The sequence below is a fragment of the Lissotriton helveticus genome, chromosome 7 (assembly GCF_964261635.1).
Source record: "Lissotriton helveticus chromosome 7, aLisHel1.1, whole genome shotgun sequence".
Lineage (NCBI taxonomy): Eukaryota > Metazoa > Chordata > Amphibia > Caudata > Salamandridae > Lissotriton > Lissotriton helveticus.
This window is the reverse complement of record NC_136068.1, coordinates 1,076,397,929-1,076,417,521: the sequence shown is the minus strand read 5'-3', so window position 1 is coordinate 1,076,417,521 and position 19,593 is coordinate 1,076,397,929. Positions and strand designations below refer to the sequence as shown.

Sequence of the window (19,593 nt, the reverse complement as noted above, 5' to 3'; positions counted from 1 at the left end):
CAATGGGAAGTTTCCAGAGGTTTGGTTGTGCTATTACTTGACCTTGGAACCAGTCAATAATGGTAGTCATTTCTCATGACACAAGAGTAATAACTAGCACTGTTGACTGGCTCATCGGCCAGTGTGCATCCTCCTCTCAAGCTCCTCACTTTTTAAACTATCACCAGTCCCTTGCAAGTGCTGAAGACGATGGTTTATACCTATAGTTAGATTGGACGTTTCCCTCTCTCAATATTCCAAATAATGAGCTAATGCAGAATGAATCAACACAGTTTGTACCCTCGCTCTGGCACTCCTTTAGGTAAGGGATTCAGGGACGCATGCATTATCTGCATATCAGCACCAGTTCAGGCCTGTTACCCACCTTGATCTGGGGTCTGGCGATGGGGTATAGGGTAAGGATGCCCGAAGCAATCACTCCGGCTATGACGCCATAGTGGACCTCCCATAAACCGAGGAGGAACGTGGCACAAAGGGGAATGAGGTCCAGGTCTGAGGGTGGAAAGAAAGAAAGATAATGATTTCTTAGCACAGCTGCAGAGGCTCTAGATATACCATTTGTGGAACCCATTGCTCATATCCCTAAAGTATGAACAGTATTAAAAAGAGAAAGAACGATTCAGAAAAGCTATGTGAGAGGATTTCAGAGGTGACCGAAAATACTATGTCATCTGGGAACAAAAACTAAAAAACAAAACATGATGTAATTTCTGAAAGAAGTTGCAATGTTAAATTAACTACTCTTCAATTGAGAACATAGTGCCAAATTAACGTTTATTACTGTCAGAAAAACAACAATCAAGGAAAACAATTTCATGTTTTGAAAAATTAACAAGAGCTTGTGGAATTTTACTTTTTTCCCATGCGGGTGGATCTCGAACCTGTTTGGCCTGCATTGTTTGACTTAGACAGTTTTTATGCACGGTGACCAACCTTTAATTTCATTTCGATTACAAATTGCCAGTTGTTTGCATTTGATACATCACAAGCCTTCTACGTTTTTGGCCTATAGACCACTTCTGCCTGACCATGGTGGAATTGTTGCCAAAACCCTGTATTACAGTGGTGTCCGACCCAGTGAAACATGGGGAAGCCAAGTGCTTCCTTATGTCCTGCAGGCTCCTGCGTGCTGATGACACAGATCCACTGGTGCTGCTTCTGTAAACTTAAGTATATGTACTTTATTTATAAATCCAAAAAAACAGCACTCTCAATCCACAGAATGCATCAAAATACCTATAGAAAAACGTGAGTATATGTGGCCTAGAGCACACACAATTAAATGAAAGCTACCATAAGCAAGTGTATAACCACTTTGATAGCGGACAAACAATGGCTCTACTCTATTAATGTATTAGTATGCACGCACATTTGAAATAATTCACACAATATTGTATTTCCATACACCCAACTGCAACTAAACACAACATTAATATACAGCCAGCTAAGTGTCTGCCTGCCTCGGTCAAATAGAATTCGTAAAAGAATCCTGAGAAAACACCATGCGAGCCATGCTTTATCTACAGAAATAAAAGTCATGAATGACTGCTGTTTGATGAGCACTGATTATTGTTTTTAGTTGGAGAGCGGTTTCTTTGGCAGCTCAACTCAAGCAGGTCAATGTGATGCAAAGGCATTTAGTCAACTGGTGCCCATAGCTGTCCCCCTCACACAGACGATATATCTTGCTCTAATGGAGTCTAGAGAAAGGAGTATGGTTTTCTGGTCAGTAGACGGAGTTGTATTCTCAGGGCCCGGTTAGACGGAGCATGACCCTTTGCGCGTGCCCATATTGTATGTCGTTTTTGTAGAGTGCGTGGTTACCAGAAGGCATCCCAGCGCTAAGAATGAAAGATACTCTGAGGGAGGGGGGGAGTCGGACAGAAGGATTAATTGGGGAAAAGGAAAGTTTTTAGTGTTTTCCGGAAACGGAGAAGGCCAGGTTCGGCGCGTAGTTGTAGGGGAAGGGCGTTCCAGTGAGAAGCCGCCTTCACCGAGAAGCGGCGACCTCCGGTGCGAGTTTTCTTGATTCTAGGCACCGAGGCTAGGTACCCTTTGTCTGACCGCAAGGGTCTATTGGGTTTATAGGGGGTAACTAAGCTTCTCAGAATCGGGGGTCCCTTGCCTTGCATGATTTTGTGGGTGATACAAAGGGATTTAAAGATGATCCTCTCACGCACAGGGAGCCAATGGAGCGCTTTGAGAGCAGGTTTGGCTGGTGCTCTGAGTGGAATACCCATTAGTAGCCTGGCAGCGGCATTATGGGTTTGCTGTCATTTATTGATTGTGGCTTCAGTGGCTCCTAGGAAGATAGCGTTACTGAAATCTAGTCTCGAAAGAACTAGACCTTGTATCAGTAACCTTCTGGAGTGAGGGGGGAGGAGAGGGAGAACTTTGCGGGCAGAGCGAAGTAGCCCGAAACAGGTACCTGCTGTCTTATTCGCCTGGGTTTTAAGAGAAAGGTCCTGATCGAGCCATACCCCTAGGCTTTTGATTTCTGTTTTTGGGGGGGAGGGTCCCCTAAGCAGGCCGGCCAGATGGAAGAGGGCATAGTTGCTGTTTTGTGGCCTAACATCATAACTTCTGTTTTGGAGCCGTTTAGCTTGAGTGCAGAGTCACACATCCAAGCATGGATCTTAGTCAGGCACTGATGGAAGTTATCGGGGCATTGGTGGAGTTGCGACAGAGAGACAACCAGTTGAGTGTCATCGGCATAGCTAACTATTTTTATCCCGAAAGGGGCGACCACATCCTCCAGGGGGGCCATGTACACATTAAATAGTGTGGGGCTCAAGGATGAGCCCTGCGGCACTCCACACTGGAGGGGTATTAGGGCAGAATGTGAGTTGCCTTCCCAGACTTGAAATGTTCGGTTGGAAAGGTAGGATGTTAGCCACGTTAGAGCAGACCCGCATATTCCTGCTTCGGCCAGGCGCTTGATCAAGATACGATGATTCACAGTATCAAAGGCCGCACTGAGGTCCAGGAGGATCACTGCCACTGATCCTCCTGAATCCAGAATGCGCCTAGCTTCCTCAATGACGGAGAGGAGGGCGGTGTCAGTGCCTTGGCCTGGGCGGAATCCGGTTTGGGATTTGCGCAGCCGATCGTTGGACTCTAGAAAGTGGGAAAGTTGGCGGTTCACCACTTTTTCAGCAATCTTGCTGAGGCCGGGGAGAAGGGATATGGGTCTGAAGTTGGCAAGCTCTAAAGGGTCGAGATGGGGTTTCTTCAGCAGGGCCTTAACAATGGCCCTTTTCCAACTGGGAGGCACAGTGCCCTGTGAGAGGGAGAGGTTGATGAGCTCAGTTGCCGGGGTGGAAATAGTGGCAGCTACCTGTTTTAGGAAGCCCATCGGAACGGGGTCGCAGGGGGAGCCACTCTTAATACTGGTTAGAGTTTTGATGAAATCCTCCTCGGAGATTTGATGGAAAGTGTTCAGCTGGGGGCCTGTGTCCGTGGGCAGGTTCTCATTCTCATTATCTTTCAGTGAGGGGCTTTCAGTTTGGGGAAGAGAGGATAGAATGTTTTTTATTTTCTGATCAAAGTAGGTAGCTAAATTATTGCACTTAGACCCCGAGGGGTCTTGGGGCAACGGAGGATCAGGAATCTTCAGAAGTTCTTTCATAATTTTATAAGTTTCTCTCGTGGAGTTGGAGGCATTTTTGATTCTGTTGTCATAAAAAATGGTTTTAGCGTTTCTGAGGGCAACTTTGTATGTTCTGATCGAGTCGCGATAGGTGTTTTTATTGGCAGTGTCCCAATTTCTTCTCCAGATACGCTCATGCCTTTTACAGCCTTGCCTTAGTGTTCTAAGCTCAGGGGTGAACCAGGGGGCAGAGCCCATTCTGGTCTGTTTTTTACGCATAGTTTTTTTTGGTAGGACCAAGTCCAGTGCGTTAGAGAGCCACTTTTTAAAACTGTTGTCGGCTACCAAGGGGTCTGAAGCAGGGGGCGGGGGAGAGCGTTATAAGGTGTCAGACAACTTCTCCACAGAGAGTTTCGACCACATTCTGTCGTAAGTAGAGGTATAAGGCATTTGGACCGTTTTAAGGGCAACCTGCCAGGTAAAAGTCAGAAGGAAGTGGTCTGTCCAGGGGAGGGGGGACGGAGGGCTGGTTTGAAGTGACCTGATATTGGAGAGTATTGGGTCTAAAATATGACCTTTGCGGTGTGTGGCTCCTGTGTTCAGGAGGTGGATCTCATAGGACGAGAGGTCAAGAAGCAGGTCGGTGGCTGCTTTGTCAGAGGAGTCGTCAAAATGAAGATTCAAGTCGCCTATAATGGTGAAATTGGGGGCAGATGGGGCTAGGACGGTGACCGTCTCTAGAAGGGAGCTAGGAAAAAGACCTACAATCCCTGGGGGGCGATATATAAGGAGGCCTGTCAGGGAAGAGATGGGGGAGAGTTGGAAGTGGAAATGGCAGTTTTCGGAATTCGGGATTCCGCCATCCTTCATCCTGCCTGTTAAGTGATTTTTGTACAGAATGGCTAGTCCGCCTTCTTTACCTGAGGGTCTGGGCTGTGAGTGGATAAGGTATCCTGGGGGAAGGGCGCGGACAATATCGGCCTCAGAGTCAGTGGATAGCCATGGTTCTGTAAGAAACAGGATGTCCAGGTTATAATCTTGAAGCAGGAGATTAATCTCGAGCGAGTGTTTCGGGAGGGACCTGCAGTTCAGTGAGGCCATACGTAAGTCAGCGGTAGCTGGGTGATAGTACCGCGATGAAGGAGAGTCTGTGCTACAGAGATCGCGATGCGTAAGCGTATATTCATACTTAAGCGACTGATGACAGTTTTTAATCTTACGTGGTCTCAAAGAAAGGAGCTTACTTCGGGAGTAGCAGATGGGGCTATCGGGAGAGAAGGGCATAGATTCTCGCCCTGAGCCCGGCAGTGCCCGGACGGGCCCAGACGGGCTTGCCTCTGGCGCGCCCGCTGCGCCCGCTGCGCGCGGACTGGAAGTGTGGTCCATTTTATAGTCCTCTGGCCCCAACTCGGCCGAAGCAACTAGCGCGCTGTCCTCAACCCTCACCCAAGATGGCGGCCGCTGATTGTGCCTGGGGAGGAGGTGAGTGTAATCCTGCTGGGCCCGTGAATCGGCCCGGGAAGGACGGCAGGAATCCCAAGCAGGGATGGTTCAAGTGCTCAAGGGGAGAGAGCGTGAGGAGATTTGAAAGCGGCGATTTTTAAAAATTGCACAGTGAGTACAATTACAGTTCTATCTCCCGGCTTCCGCCTCAGGAGTATGATCAACCAGGTGCTCAGAGTGAGAACGTGAGGAGAATTAAAAAACGGCGATTTTTAAAAGTTGTACAGTAATTACAATTAAAGCTCTTGTTACCGGCTTCTGCCTCAGGAGAGTAATCAATCAATGGTCTGGTGGCTTATTGCGCGTGATTTATGGTCCTCTGGCCCCAACTCGGCCGAAGCAACTAGAGCGCTGTCCTCAACCCTCACCCAAGATGGCGGCCGCTGATTGTGCCTGGGGAGGAGGTGAGTGTAATCCTGCTGGGCCCGTGAATCGGCCTGAGAAGGACGGCAGGAATCCCAAGCAGGGATGGTTCAAGTGCTCAAGGGGTGAGAGCGTGAGGAGATTTGAAAGCGGCGATTTTTAAAAATTGCAGTGAGTACAATTACAGTTCTATCTCCCGGCTTCCGCCTCAGGAGTATGATCAACCAGGTGCTCAGAGTGAGAACGTGAGGAGAATTAAAAAACTGCGATTTTTAAAAGTTGTACAGTAATTACAATTAAAGCTCTGTCTCCCGGCTTCCGCCTCAGGAGAGTAATCAATCAATCCCAGTTCCATGTTTTTGGAACCATACCAATTGTGCTGCAAGTGATCGGTAAATGGCCTGCCATACATAAAAAGATCTGATGTCTTTCAGTACTGATCCTTTAAGGAATAAGCAAATGTTTTGGATTAGTCATCCTAACTCCTCCTTGAAGATGGGTTATCATTTGCCACCCCTCAAGTTATGGACCCCCCTCAATTCTTGCATCGTTTAAAATCCACTACTTTGCCGCATACATACTTTTGACCTTCCAGAGCGCCTTGAAAATGGAGACGTCAAACATGGGAGCCACAGCGCAGATAATGACCGCAGCAAGGGCGGCATTGGGAATGTAGTAAAAGAGCGGGGTCAGGTACGCCAGTGAGAGCAGGACAATGGCACCTGAGGAAAGAAGAACAAAATACACTAACGTTACCCCTAAAAGGATAAAGTCATCTGAGCTAAACACTTGGAGGTCTCCTCAAAACCACCACCAATAGAACCACAGAAATACGTATTGTTGAAACCGCACACCAATCCATTCGCCCCAGAAGACCTGCTTTATGTCTTCAATCAGTGGAACAATCACATGACACTTAGTACTTCACCACTTGGCTGGTGTGCAAGCTCTCTATGCATGGCCACCATGCAATTCTTTCCCAAGAGCTGCTGTATTTGGCTTCAGAGTGCCAATGGTTTTTACAATTTAGGTCACTCTGAAGTTCCTATTTAGCTGTATCATTAGCCCCCAACCTCAGAAGTGTCTTTATTCTGACAGCCTTCAATCAGACACAGCATAACCAAGGAAGAAAGACTTTGGACTAGATTAAAAGAAAGGCATAAATACCCAGTGTATATAATTATTTCCTATAGGTTGCGTGGCAGGTATTTTCCCATGTCAAGACATCTCTTGGTTTACACACACACATAAGAAGGTGGAGTATGATAAGTACTCATCACCACATATCTCACACTTACAACTATTACGTTTAGCTGCACGTTTAGCAGTCTAGCGAATGTGGGAAGATCATTGTACATGTTTATAAATACCCAAAGGATTTGTTGGAGGTAAGGTTGCCCCCTGCCCGAGAGAAAAATACCGGCCATCTGTTCAACGTTTAATATTCTGAAAAAGCCCATATACAATTCTTTAGTAAAACTAGTGAAATTGTCCATATTCAATTTTAACAAGGCCTTTCTATCTTTTCCTACTTGGTTATCACTCAGCGGTCTTTAAGGGCAACTGTGGAACACATTTTAAAGTGTTTTCTTCTTACTGTTTAAAGTATGTACTGATAAGGGGAAAATATTGGCTTTGGGTTATTTTTTATGGTCAGACTTGACAGCGCAGCCATCGTCACACAATTATGTGAGCATCACTAGAAAGCTTTGGCTCCGTCCACATGTTGGGAGCCAGGAGTACATGTTTTGATTAGGGATAAGTTGTGTGCCTACACAAAACAGTGCCCTCCACATAGCTGTGATTATTTTGTTAATTTATCCAGCTGCCTAAGCTTGAACGTTAAGTGGCCCACATATGACATTGGAATTCTATTAAATTGTCTTAGTTAATTAGATATTTTTTGTTGCTTTCCTATGGCAGTAGCAGAGATGGGAGGAGGGCAGTCATTAACCTACATTGATTTGTAAGTCTGGCTTAACAGTACAACTGGAACTTGACCTTTAAACCTACACCAATATTATTCTACAGTTCTTTACTTCCACACAAATACAGATGCATTCTCATGCTACTTACTAGAATGCGGTACAAAAGGGGGTGTACCACTTACTAGCAATGCAGCACATTCCTTTAAGGCCAGTTCTTTTGGTTTTGCCAATGCTTGTTCTAATTTTGGTACCGGTAGGGACATTAAAATACTGGTCATGCTGGTATAAAACAGGCCAGGTCAGGTGGCAACCCTAGTTGGTGGTTAGCCTCATTTTTACTTTGCAGCCTACAGCAGGAAAACCTGCTTCCTCACCGCCTTGGTTGCATTTATAAGGGCGCATTGTTAAATATGCACATCTTGGAGATTTGCTGCCGCCCTGGGTGCAGTCTCTGCACAAAGGTATTGTAAATCACAAATTGGGCTTTTTTCTGCTCCGGCCAGAAGAGTTGCCAGACCAGAATAACTGAGCACTCTGGAGTGATATTGCAGAAATCTTCACCACCATCAAATAATCATCCTTCAGAAAGGGAGGTGGATGCAAGTCCCGGGTGCCTTTCTGTGCTGCACGCGTGAAATCCCACAGGGCAAGTCACAGAAAAACCAAACCTGTCCGGTGCAAGGTTGTCACGTGTCATAATTTCAATAAGGTTGGTTTTACTCATTCCCGTCTCTCAGCGGTGAATTAATATTTTGTTATTTAATATTAGGAATCGCATGCACAGCAAGATTGGTGAAGTTAGCAAATCAAGCTGAACAAAACCTTTTAAGATGCAGCCAATGCGGACTTTATGTGGATGGTGCGTTCTGCAATGGCAGAGAAGAGCTAAGCATGACCAAATGAAATGTGTCTAGAATAAGTATTACTGATTTAGATCATTTCATGAATTTTCCACCCTTCTCTGTTTTGCTCTATCCAACTCCAAAGCTGAAAAAATCAAACAGTGATCTAGAGGATACAGGATAAAACACCAACTTAGATCACTGCGCTCAGGTTACAAGAAGTGATCTTTTGCAAGTCACTGTTCCACATGTACGTCAGTAAATGGCCTGGGTTTGTTACTGGTGAAAAGCTGATTCAACTGCTATGTATGAGGGATTGAAGTTGGAAGGCATGGCCACCTACCTGTTAGCAGTCCCCCGGCTGGTGTGCAAACTCCTGTCTGAGAATTTACTGATGTCCTGAAAAAAAACACAGAAAAGTTATTATAGACTCTCTGGAAAATTGAAAAAAATGACTTAAGAGTGTGAACATATTATGGTGCATTTGTGCCACTGCCAAGGATAGTACCTGCCTAGAGTTTGTGAATTATGATGATGCTTGCTAATTATTGCAGTGCATTTTATGGGTGTGCTACCAGTTGTAGTTCTCCTTTCCTGCAGGCTCATGTGTTAGCCTCCTGTGTGCTAGTCTGCTACAGTGTCCAATGCTCATGGTTACAGAGGGCTATACAGAATTCCATTGTGCACAGGTCTTGGAGGTCCAACACAAAATGTCTTCCTTAAGCTCTTGATAGCCAGTTTGATATTAAACTATGAAGAAATAGTACCTGTAGACATACACTGAGGTATGAAGTGTAAAATGGTTCCCACACTACAGGTGTTTAGATGGTCTGATACAGAGAACGTGCCAGCCCCAATCACCCCCGATGTGCCACATTTTCTGCCTGTACCTGCATCCTGCTCTATAAAAAGGTGGCTGCACTGTGGCCAAGGGTAACCACTTGATTGTTTGGAGCACTTTGTGTGAATTGTCCATGCTCATCCCAGTTATGTTCTTTGGACCTCAAGCCCTCTGGAGGAGGGGTGCTTGTCCCTCAAGACCCCACTGTCATTTTATTTATGATTTGTTTTAGCGTTGTCTTATTTTCCGCGTATTGTTCTTAGAGGTTGCCTGGCCTTGCTTGTTTTTTCAATTTAGTTGTGTTAAATAATTCCGCTGCCAGTTTATTTTACTTTTGCTCATTTTCCTGCGATCTTGACTTCCACCTGGTCTAGTCGATGGATCCAGGTGGTGCCTGCTCTCCTGACCCAAAAGGCGCCATCCTTCGTTGCCTGCGTCCTGCTCCTTAAAATGGTGGCCACGGTGTGGATGCAGGCTGTGGCTCAACAATTCGCCTTACTCGGACATTACTACTATCATCCCAGAAGGCATTTCCGTTACACGTTGAGATCAACCAGGTAAACCCAGAGGCAGTCTGGCCAGTCTTTAGGCCTCAACACATCTATGCCACAAACCCCTCTACCTGCATGAAGAGGGCTGTTAATTTATTACCACCCAGACCCAAAACCAACTTCCATAGCAACGTTTTGGAAGCTTTGGCCACCCACATTCTTAGAAATGCTTATTATTCTTGGAGATTTTAACTATCACCTAAAAGAACCCACAGCCAGAGACTCGACTATACTCTTAGATACTTTTAAAGCATTTGACTGGACTAAAAAAGTCCAGACTCCAACTTATTATGGAGATAATGTGCTCAACCCTATTTTTTCTAACACTGATATGATCTATACTACCACCCCAATTCCCTTGCTCTGGTTTGATCACTTTGCTATACCTTTTTAACTGGAACTCCTCACATCCACCGGGGTCACTGTACCATCTTCTAGTACTAGGAAATCTTGCCCTAAAATCCATCCCCAATGCCTCATATGGGCACTAGAAAACACACCTCTTTCAAGTTTCAATGATCCCTCGGCCTCAGATGTTTTGTTTGATAGTTAAATTAACTCCTCTTGGGAGGTTAACATAAACGACCTAATAAAAATTGCAGAACTGGGCTAGCTGCCTAGTGGTACACTGACAACTTGAGACTACCTAAGATGAATTGTTAATTCCCACACGTCGCTGATAAGGCCTGGATGGGCATGCAGATGGCATTTGAAAAAATGTGGAATTACGCTGCCTTTGAAGTGAATAAAAAAATGGATGAAGTTGGCAACAGTAATAAAAATATGAATTAAACGTGGAGTATAAGATGAACATTGGTTTATTGTGAGGAAAAAGATTCCTACTTAAGGCTGTGCGACTGATTGGCACACAAGACACGTGCCATATGGACTAGGAATCATACTTCCGTGGCATTTGGGGACAGACCACGGCATCAGTCTGCACGCCATAACACAGCTAGGAACAGTCAGAAGCATTCAGAGTACAAGGAGGTGTGCATCCTATCATCTTTTTTCACTGCACATCTAAACTCTGTCCTTCCGACAGTTTGCACCCCGACCAAAAAATGAAGAAACGGAGAGAAACAGTAAATTAATGAAGTATCACTATCAAGGCAGCAGGAATACACCGAGTATTCAGAAGGGAGCCCATGTGGTCATGGATGAACTGCACCTAAGGAACTGTAACATACTTTATGAAGGACATTTAAAATATGCACACATGAATTTGGGATTCCTTTCACATAATGCGTTACTTGCACTGTTTTAACATGTGATTGTATATATTGTTTACACTCTGTTTTTTGTGGGTGGTAGATTGCAATGAGTAGGGTATTAATTTGTGTGTGGATCGCATTACACAACTGTTTACAACTGAACGCTGGTAAAACGGAGGTGCTGCTCCTTGGCTACTGGAGTGAACACTGGTGGCCTTTTCTGCTTGGCCCCATCCCCTCACCGAAAACTGTGGTGAAAAATCTGGGTGTCTGGCTGGACTCCTCGCTTAATTTTCAGACGCACACAAAGAAAGTGGCAGCTACTTGTGTGGGTCTGCTGAGGAGTCTCAGCCCGATACTTGGCTTTTTTGACTCGAAAACGCGCCAACTTATTGTCCAACCTATCATCCTTGCTCGGCTGGATTATGCCAGTGTCTTATTTCTAGGCGCCAATAAAGCAGAGATAGCACGGCTGCAACGGGTTCAAAACTCAGCAGCAAGGGCTGTGGTGGGCCTCCTCGGTTGGTGCTCTGTCAGAGCTACCATTCGGAAATTACATTGGCTGCCGATTGAGTCTCGAATTCAATTCAAGACCCTCACCATTGCTTTTAAAATTCTTAGATCGGGCTGTCCTGAACTCTTACGCCCGCTCCTGGTACCCTACACGCCCCAGCGCACCTTGCGCTCCTTAGGACAGCACCTAGTGTCTGTCCCTCGAGCCAGGCTCAGCAGAATGGGTGGCCGCTCCTTTAAAGTCTTGGGGTCTAAACTTTGGAACTCCCTGCCACTTCATATTCGCTCTCTGACCAACCTGACTGCCTTTCGTAAGGCAACTAAAACTCATCTGTTCCCTCTGATCTAGATTTCCTGCTGTTTCTCCCCTTCCCCTCAGGTGTCCTTCTTGGTTTAGCGCCGGGACGCCCCGTTGCTGGGGTAGCTGTTTTGCGCTTTAACAAATTTTTAACATAACATAACATTAGTGTTTACTTATTTTTATAAGGCGTGTACCATAAAGCTGAGGGGTGGGGAACATATTTCTTTATGGTCCATAGATTGAACTGGCACTGAGTCACGTGTGTAGAGCCACACTTCCGTGACAGTTTAAAAATAGTTGGTCTTCACGTGTGGGATTTCAGATGGGAATGCTAAGGTGAAGAAGTATGCAAGATGGTGGTCGGAGGGAGCGTGGAGGAGGTGATTGTGGTGCCCGTCACAGCTTAAAAGATAGTGTTTTTTAGCTTTAGGTTGATAAAGCATGATTTTTTTTTAAATAATCTTGCTTTATCAGATCTGCTCATCACTGTGTTATTAACAAAAAAATGACTAATGGTGTGATTTTAAACATTCATATACATGAAAATATTCGAAGGTACAACGTGAGAATGTGCAATAAAAACATGACATGTTTAGTAATATAGAAACTACAACGTTTAACATGCTGAAAAGCATGTAAAATTTCTATGAGGTGTTCCTACATGTTATGGGAGAGAGAATTGAATAAAAAATGCAGAAAATTGTAATTTTTAACCAGAGGAAAATAAAATCCTATTAATAGTTTGATTATTGGGAAAGTTAGATTATACTTATGGATTTAAATAGTATAATTAATCTTTAATTTCTATTTCTTTATGTGTTACTTTTCCACAAAATATTAATGCATGTGTTTTATTTCCTCAGAAAAATGCCAAATTATGTTTTCTCTATGAAGGCCTCAAACCCCGTTAGAGTAAGTTCCCTTTCCTTAATGTAGGCCACCGAAGAATGTATTTTGTCCTTCACTATTTAAAAAATGGTTGATTTATTTGTTTAGTTGTGCTTAACATATCACCAGAATTTCCTCCCTACGGGTAGAGTATTTCTTTCTATGAATAATTGTGTCTACTATGTTGCAAGTTGAGGTGGAAGCGGGCACGAGCACATGAAGTTATCACACTTTCTTTCCTGCTTCCGAAGAGTGATGATGACATTCATTTTCAACAAAGAACAGTAACCCCAAAATCCGGATGAACTGATTGAGACGATGATCACCTCATAAGCCTGACCAATGGAATTGTGTGAAATTTGAAATTACAACTTTAGGGGGACAGAACTTTCTAGCAATTGGGGTATATTTATAGCTGTGAGAAAATAACTTGGAAGTAGCTTTTTCTCTGCAAAGAGGACCTTTGGTGCTGTACTCTCTATGCTACTGTGGCAGGCTACTGTCCTTGCAATCTTTTTGAACAAGACTATCTGAAAACCCTGCACTTCATCGGCTGGTGATGTTGCTCAAGCTATACCTTTTCTGGCGAAGGGTTAGCTATTTCTGACCTTTACACGCTGTGCATTAGTATTCTTTGATCTAGGTTTGTAGGAATTTCTGAATTGCATACTGATTTTGCAATGAATAATTTTCTTTGTCTCTCTCTTCCTCCTTCCTCATGCTGTTACTGACTATGTGATGTATTTGTCATTGAACTGTATTTTCGTATTGTGAATGTTCCTGTAATAACAGAATAATAAAGAATTTATATTTCTATGTACTTGTGTATTGACCATTCATATTTTGAAATATTAGATAAAAGTAACTTGATAAGTATTCAAAGTTTGTCATTATTATTGAATATCTAGACATATGTATATTTTGGTTATTGTTTTTGGACAGGCTTTTCCTTCATTATAGGTCCTCAGGAGGGAAATAGCTTGTGTCTCTTATTATCAAGTCCCTATTTGCTCTATTAAAGTGCTATCGGAGGAACTGATTTATGCAAGTGGTTATTGAGTTTATATGGGCCCAAACTCTTAGATGAAATAAGTTTCATTACATGATATTGGAGATAATTGCAGTATAAAACAAATTCCCTACTGCTTCCGCTGGATCAATGTTATTGGTCATGGAACGGAGATTTTGTTAGCACGTATTTGGTAGTGAGTGATGATTATGGGGCAGTTTTAACAGCACTCGATTCACCATGGGCTTTTTTGTTTGCAGAAGGTGAAGGGTTTTTCATTATAAGTTTTGCATGATTGTCCACGCAGATGTTTTAGGTTGGAATTAGTCACGGTTTTCATAGTACTTGATCTAGGAAGAGTATTTCTGTTCATAGAAGGAAAGGGGTCTTATGTTTATTCCTGCATTCGTGTTCGCACAAAAGTTTTAGGTTGAAATCAGTCACAGTAAAACACTATGGTAATCATTTTCCAAAGAGTACATTTAATTATCAGGTGATAAGGGTAGTTTTTATGGGAATTGAGTAGTACATTAATATGTTCTTTTTATTATTTAAGTTACCCCTGATGAAGGGCTGTAGAGCCCGAAATGCATTTGGTTAAAAAATATGAGGATACCCAGGATGATTTGTTAATTTCAAAGTGTCGCTGATAAGGCCTGGATGGGTATGCAGATGGCATTTGAAAAACATTTGGAATTGCATGGTCTTTGAAGTGAATGAAAAAAATGGATGAAGTTTGGAACAGTTATAAAAATATCGCTTAAAGTGGAGTATAAGATGAACATTGGTTTATTGTGAGGAAAAAGATTCCCTCTTAAGACTGTGTGACTGATTGGGGCGCAAGACACGTGCCATATGAACTGGGACACTGACAACCTTCACTTAAAGCAACAGTGGAAAACAGTGGAACAAATAGAGAATTGCGTATGAAAACTCTCCTAAAATAACTTATCGATCTGCTATTAAATCTTATCATTATGGTATATGTTGTGTCCGCTCTGCCTATTTGGCAATCAGAATCGAGATCTCTGCAAATTATCCCTACAAAATGTTTTTGATGGTCAATTATTGTCTACATTCTAAAGTCACTTATCAAACAATCCCCAATTCGCTAGATGTTTGTACCAGCCTAGCAATCTTCTTTCATGCTAAAAGATCTCTATAAACACTTTTATCCAGTCGTCAACTTTCCTGACTTTGAAACTAAATTCTGCTGATCGTCTGGCACCCCACTAGCTGAATTTACACCCATTACTTTAGAAGAGCCTAATATGCTAATTACATCAGTCATGTCCGGCTCACACGTAATTGGTACAGCTTCCATCTGATCCAATTTGAGTGGATCCCTCAAATGGGGACAGATGGAAGAGGCACCGATTGAATAATCTCCCCCTACAAACCTCTAGAGTCCCTCAAATTTGTAAGCATGAAAGGGTAATACCTCTACTAAAAAAAGACCACCCTAGACCCCAATATATAGGGAGATTATTGCCTTTAGCCCAACGTCCTCTTCCAACCACAATTCTGGATAAACCTATTAACTTGTAGCTGTGAAACTATCTGGAAGACAATGCCCTACATGTTTCTGACAAGGTAGGAGCCAACCTGGACACTGGAGACTCAGCTGCCCTAGCCCTCCTGGACCGCTTGGCAGCTTTTGATAAGTCTCTATTCTACGTACCTGTACTGCTTGTCGCATTTTGGTGTCTGGCATTCACTCTTAGAATGGTTTGCATAATTTCTGTTGAATAGATGTTAGTCTGTGTCCATAACCCATTCTGCTCCCAACCAGTTCTATTATCCCAACTGCACCGCACCTTAGGGTTCAGTGGTCTCCTCTTTTACAGATCCTATCCATATGCAGGGGCTCCAAATCTTCTGTTACGCAGATCACACGCAACTTATTGTCTCCAACCATAGCAATGCATCTGACATGCAGGTCAGATTCCATGAATGTTTGACGGCTGTTGGAAACTGGATGTCAAACAAAGGTCTCAAGTTAAATGTGGAAAAGACAGACGTCCTCCTGTTCGGTTCAAAGTCTCTCTCCTGGTCTCCCAGTTAGTGATTGGATGATCTCAGGCAACTGCCTTTTCCCACGTCATCAGCAAATACTGAATTCTGGTTTGAGAGCAATCTTTCTTCTGCTCAATAAATGTTTAAAGTGTCTACATCTTGCTTCGACATTCTCAGACCTCTCCAGAAGGTTCATACCTTCCTGCTGGTATGCTCCCGGAAGATAGTGGTCCAAGTACTGGTCACATCTTGCTTGGACTACGGAAATGCCTTATACTTTGGTGTACCTAAATACCTCCTACACCACATCCAGATGGTTCACAATAATGGTGCAAGACTATTCCTTAATATTACTTGCTGGCATTCGATTTGAGGGCACTCCCATGGCTGCCCATCCACATTAGTTTAATGGTCCTTGCCTTTCAGAATAACTGTAATTTCTACTTCACTTAATAAACAGTGCTCTCATATTCTGTACCAATCTCACTCAAATCCAACTTTCCAGGTGATGCTGTACGGACTGTACTCAAAACTGTCTAAATCAGGTACATGTAGACAGAGGATTAGCTGCCCTAAATATTGAAGCTAAAACTGATACAGATGGCATATTCCTAGCTTCTTCACCGGCCCAGCCTTAGACAATCTGCTTGAGAAGTAGACAGCGTGGTAATGTAGGAAATCTGCTATTTCTGCTTGGTCATTTTGTATTATTTGCTTTTTTCAGGACCCGATAATTGTGCTGGTGTTAGCAGTGGTGTAACAAAGGACCCCGCAGCCCCTGCAGGGCAGGGTGGGGGCCCTGAGCGCCAGGGGACCCCCTCAGCACAGTGCCCTGACCTTGGCGGTCTCGACTAAGTCCAGAAGGGGGCCCTCCATTGCAGTTTGCAGGGCCCCCCGTGAAGTTTTATTACGCCGCTGGGTGTTAGAACTCTGTGGACCTTTCCCCTGATAACCAGTAGTAAATTGCCTGGGCTCGCCTTTTAAACCTGGTAAAATGGGCTTGTTCGTAATTGGTATAATTACTTTATATATAAGTCCCTAGTATATGGTACAAAATGTACCAAGGGCCTGCAAATTAAATATCACTAGTGTGACTGCAACACCTATTGTGCCATCCCATACAGGGGCAGTGTAAAACATTGCTTCTTCCTACCATTGTAGCCTGACTGTGGTAGTTTAAACACTGCAATTCCACCTGTCACAATACACCCTTTTAACAGGTTTAAACTTCCCTTTTTATATATTAATAAGTCTATGTTCCTATGTAAGCCGCAGAGCCCACAAGACAGGGTGCATGTTATCTAGAATTAGGATATGGAGGAAATTTAATGTTAACATATCTTTAGACTGACTAGCACCCAAAAGCTATATTTCACTGTGGCAGGCCTAGCTGTTCTATGTAGAAAGCCAGCAAACAGGTTACAAATCCTTATACTTCACATCAGAAATGGGACATGCTACAAATAATTAAACAATTATTTTCAATAGTTTCTAAAAATCCAATTCAATGGTGGTCTGTTTTTTTTATAAATATTAAGGAATAGTAACTTTTAGAAGGTTACCTTTTCCCTACATGAAGTTCCTGGAGGCTGAGTTTGCACTGTCTCTCCCACTCCGGCCAGACAGTAATTAGCATCTGAATAAGTGTGAAAAAGGCATGCCTTTCTTTCCAGGTTCAAAAACGAGGCTGACCTGAATGGAGGAAGACGCCTCCTCTGAACTAGATAGAATATGATGGGTGGGACCATAAGCATCCCTTTTGACTTTACAATGTCAAATCATGATTCAATTTCAAATCCTATTTGATGCGTGTGATGGGGTTTTACATATAACAGCGGAGAGGCACTTCAAAGGAAAGCAAACAGAATGACAAAACAATTCTTGTGTATCTACTATCTGGTTGCTGGAAAACTCTACATTTGTTCTAACAGACTTCTGTCTCTGGGTTTTACATATGACACTGAAGGCGCACTTGACAGTAATTGAAACAGGTGCCAAAACAATTCTTGGCTATCTACTGTTTGGATGGTGGAAAACCCTACTTTAGATCTACCAGACTTCTATCTCTGGGTTTTTTGTGGGTACAGTAGCTGCCCCAAACTGGATTTTAGTGTTTGATGTAGCAAGGCACAAGGATTATCATAGAACACTCACTTCACACACCACAACCCCTCAGAGCCCAGGTTTAGTATGGCCGGAGATGTTTGCCATCTTCACAAAACCCAAAGTGGGTAGGGTTGGCCCCGGGAACTTTTATCCATTAGGGCAGGAGTCATTCCCCCCCACTAGCTAGCAGCAGGCATAAATGTGGGACCGCTATACACTCCTGGGCCTGAAGAAGATCAGAAGAGAACTGAACCTATTGTCTACGACCTGAGAAGAGCCCTCAGTGAATGCACTGGCTCTTTATTGTACCCATTACTAAGTAGACTCCATTGGTCATAAGGTTAATCACTTGCTCAAGCTACAGGGATAAAACAAGCTACAGTAGGCTTTTCCTTCAATTGCTCAGCTGACCAGTAGTAATTAGACCTGCTGTGGGGGTCTGCCAGAGTCTCGAAGGTTTGGGACTTAAAAGACTAAATCAAAAGATAAAATCTTTGACCAGGATGAACTTTGTTGGTGTAACCAACCCAAGCTCCTTTGCGGTCAGTGTCAAAATTGTATCTAGGTTCCAGTTTACAGAGACCATTAACTATCTCTGGTAGTTAATGCTCCTTAGAGCTATTCCTAACTAAAACTTTAATAATTCATATCTACTGTTCCCCTTATTGGATTTGTACATCTGTGGTGTCACTTTGTTTATTACATTTTACTACAGTTTTCTAATTCAGTTAGAGATTTTTATTGTTTTGCATTTCAACTTTATTACTGTTTTGGTATCGCATAAATACTTTTTACATTGCCCTAAGTTAAGCCTGTCTGCTTGTGGCATAGCAGCCAGGCGTTTCAGTTCAGGTTAATTTAGTGAGTTTAAGGATTTGCGCAGACAAGGATCGTGATTATTCCTTGAGGTGGTAATCACCCAGGTCAAATAAGAATCCAACTTCTTAAAGACAAAATCTACTTCTGGTACATTACCAGGCTTGCGCACACTACCATTGGTTCCACAGCCTCACCCGGTGATTCAGTTAGAGACACCTATGGGTACCTTTGTAATTCCCCTTTCAACTCCCAATCCTTTAGTGCATAAGACATTGCATGGTAAGGTTGTCATTACAGAACACATATCTAAAAATAAACAAGAGGTTGTTTATTTAAAAAACTGGGTGGCTTTTTCTCACTGCCAAAAATTCGAGCCATCTAGGCTCAAGCTTGCAGATGTTGATACTTTTCAACTGCTGTTCGCTCCAGACTCTGTAAATATCATCTCCTTTGTTCCAAAGCTTTGAAGCTTGTTATATATTTTGAGTAGGCTTTCAGCATATATGGGAGCCAATACGATTAATTCTTAGGAATACTCCTGGAAAAGTATAAATGAATGAATGAAATCTGATTTGTATCGCGCTACTAGGCCCAATGGGCGTCAAGGCGCCTAACCAAAAAGATGCTAGCTGGAGAAAAATACTCTCTTACTGGTAGGCCTTGACAAAGCACCAAGTTTTGAGCGCCTTTTTAAAAAGGGACAGAGACGGTTGGGCCTTAATCTCCAGTGGGAGGGCATTCCACAACCTAGGGGCAACGATGGAAAATGCTCTGCTGCCCCATCTAACCTTCCTTGCGCGGGGAACTACAAGCAGATTCATCTCCGACGATCTAAGGGTCCTACAGGGAACATGGCGAGTTAAAAGGGAGCCCAGAGGGTCCAAAGAACCCGCCGTGAGAGCTCTATAAGCCAGGCACAAGATCTTAAATGAGATCCTCTGTTGGATAGGAAGCCAATGCAGGTTCTTTCTGGCCATTGTAGCAGAGGATGCATTGGGTAGAGCCAGAACGAATCTCGCTGCCGCGTTCTGAACGACCTGGAGCCGCTGAATGAGGCCCTTGTTGGAGTCTGCATAAAGTGCATTGCAGTAGTCCAATCTGGAACCCACT

At 43.5% G+C, this 19,593-nt stretch overlaps 1 protein-coding gene across 2 annotated transcripts in view; it reads right to left on the bottom strand.

Moving 5' to 3' along the window:
* SLC26A11 (solute carrier family 26 member 11) overlaps positions 1-19,593 on the bottom strand; it is a 249,507-nt gene that overhangs the window by 58,488 nt on the left and 171,426 nt on the right. For both annotated transcript variants that reach the window (XM_078654073.1, XM_078654074.1), the window contains 3 exons: positions 8,569-8,624; positions 6,037-6,177; positions 365-492 (listed from right to left, as the gene is read on the bottom strand). In XM_078654073.1, the coding sequence (XP_078510199.1) occupies positions 365-492; positions 6,037-6,177; positions 8,569-8,624 (325 nt within the window). The remainder of the gene's footprint in view (positions 1-364; positions 493-6,036; positions 6,178-8,568; positions 8,625-19,593) is intronic.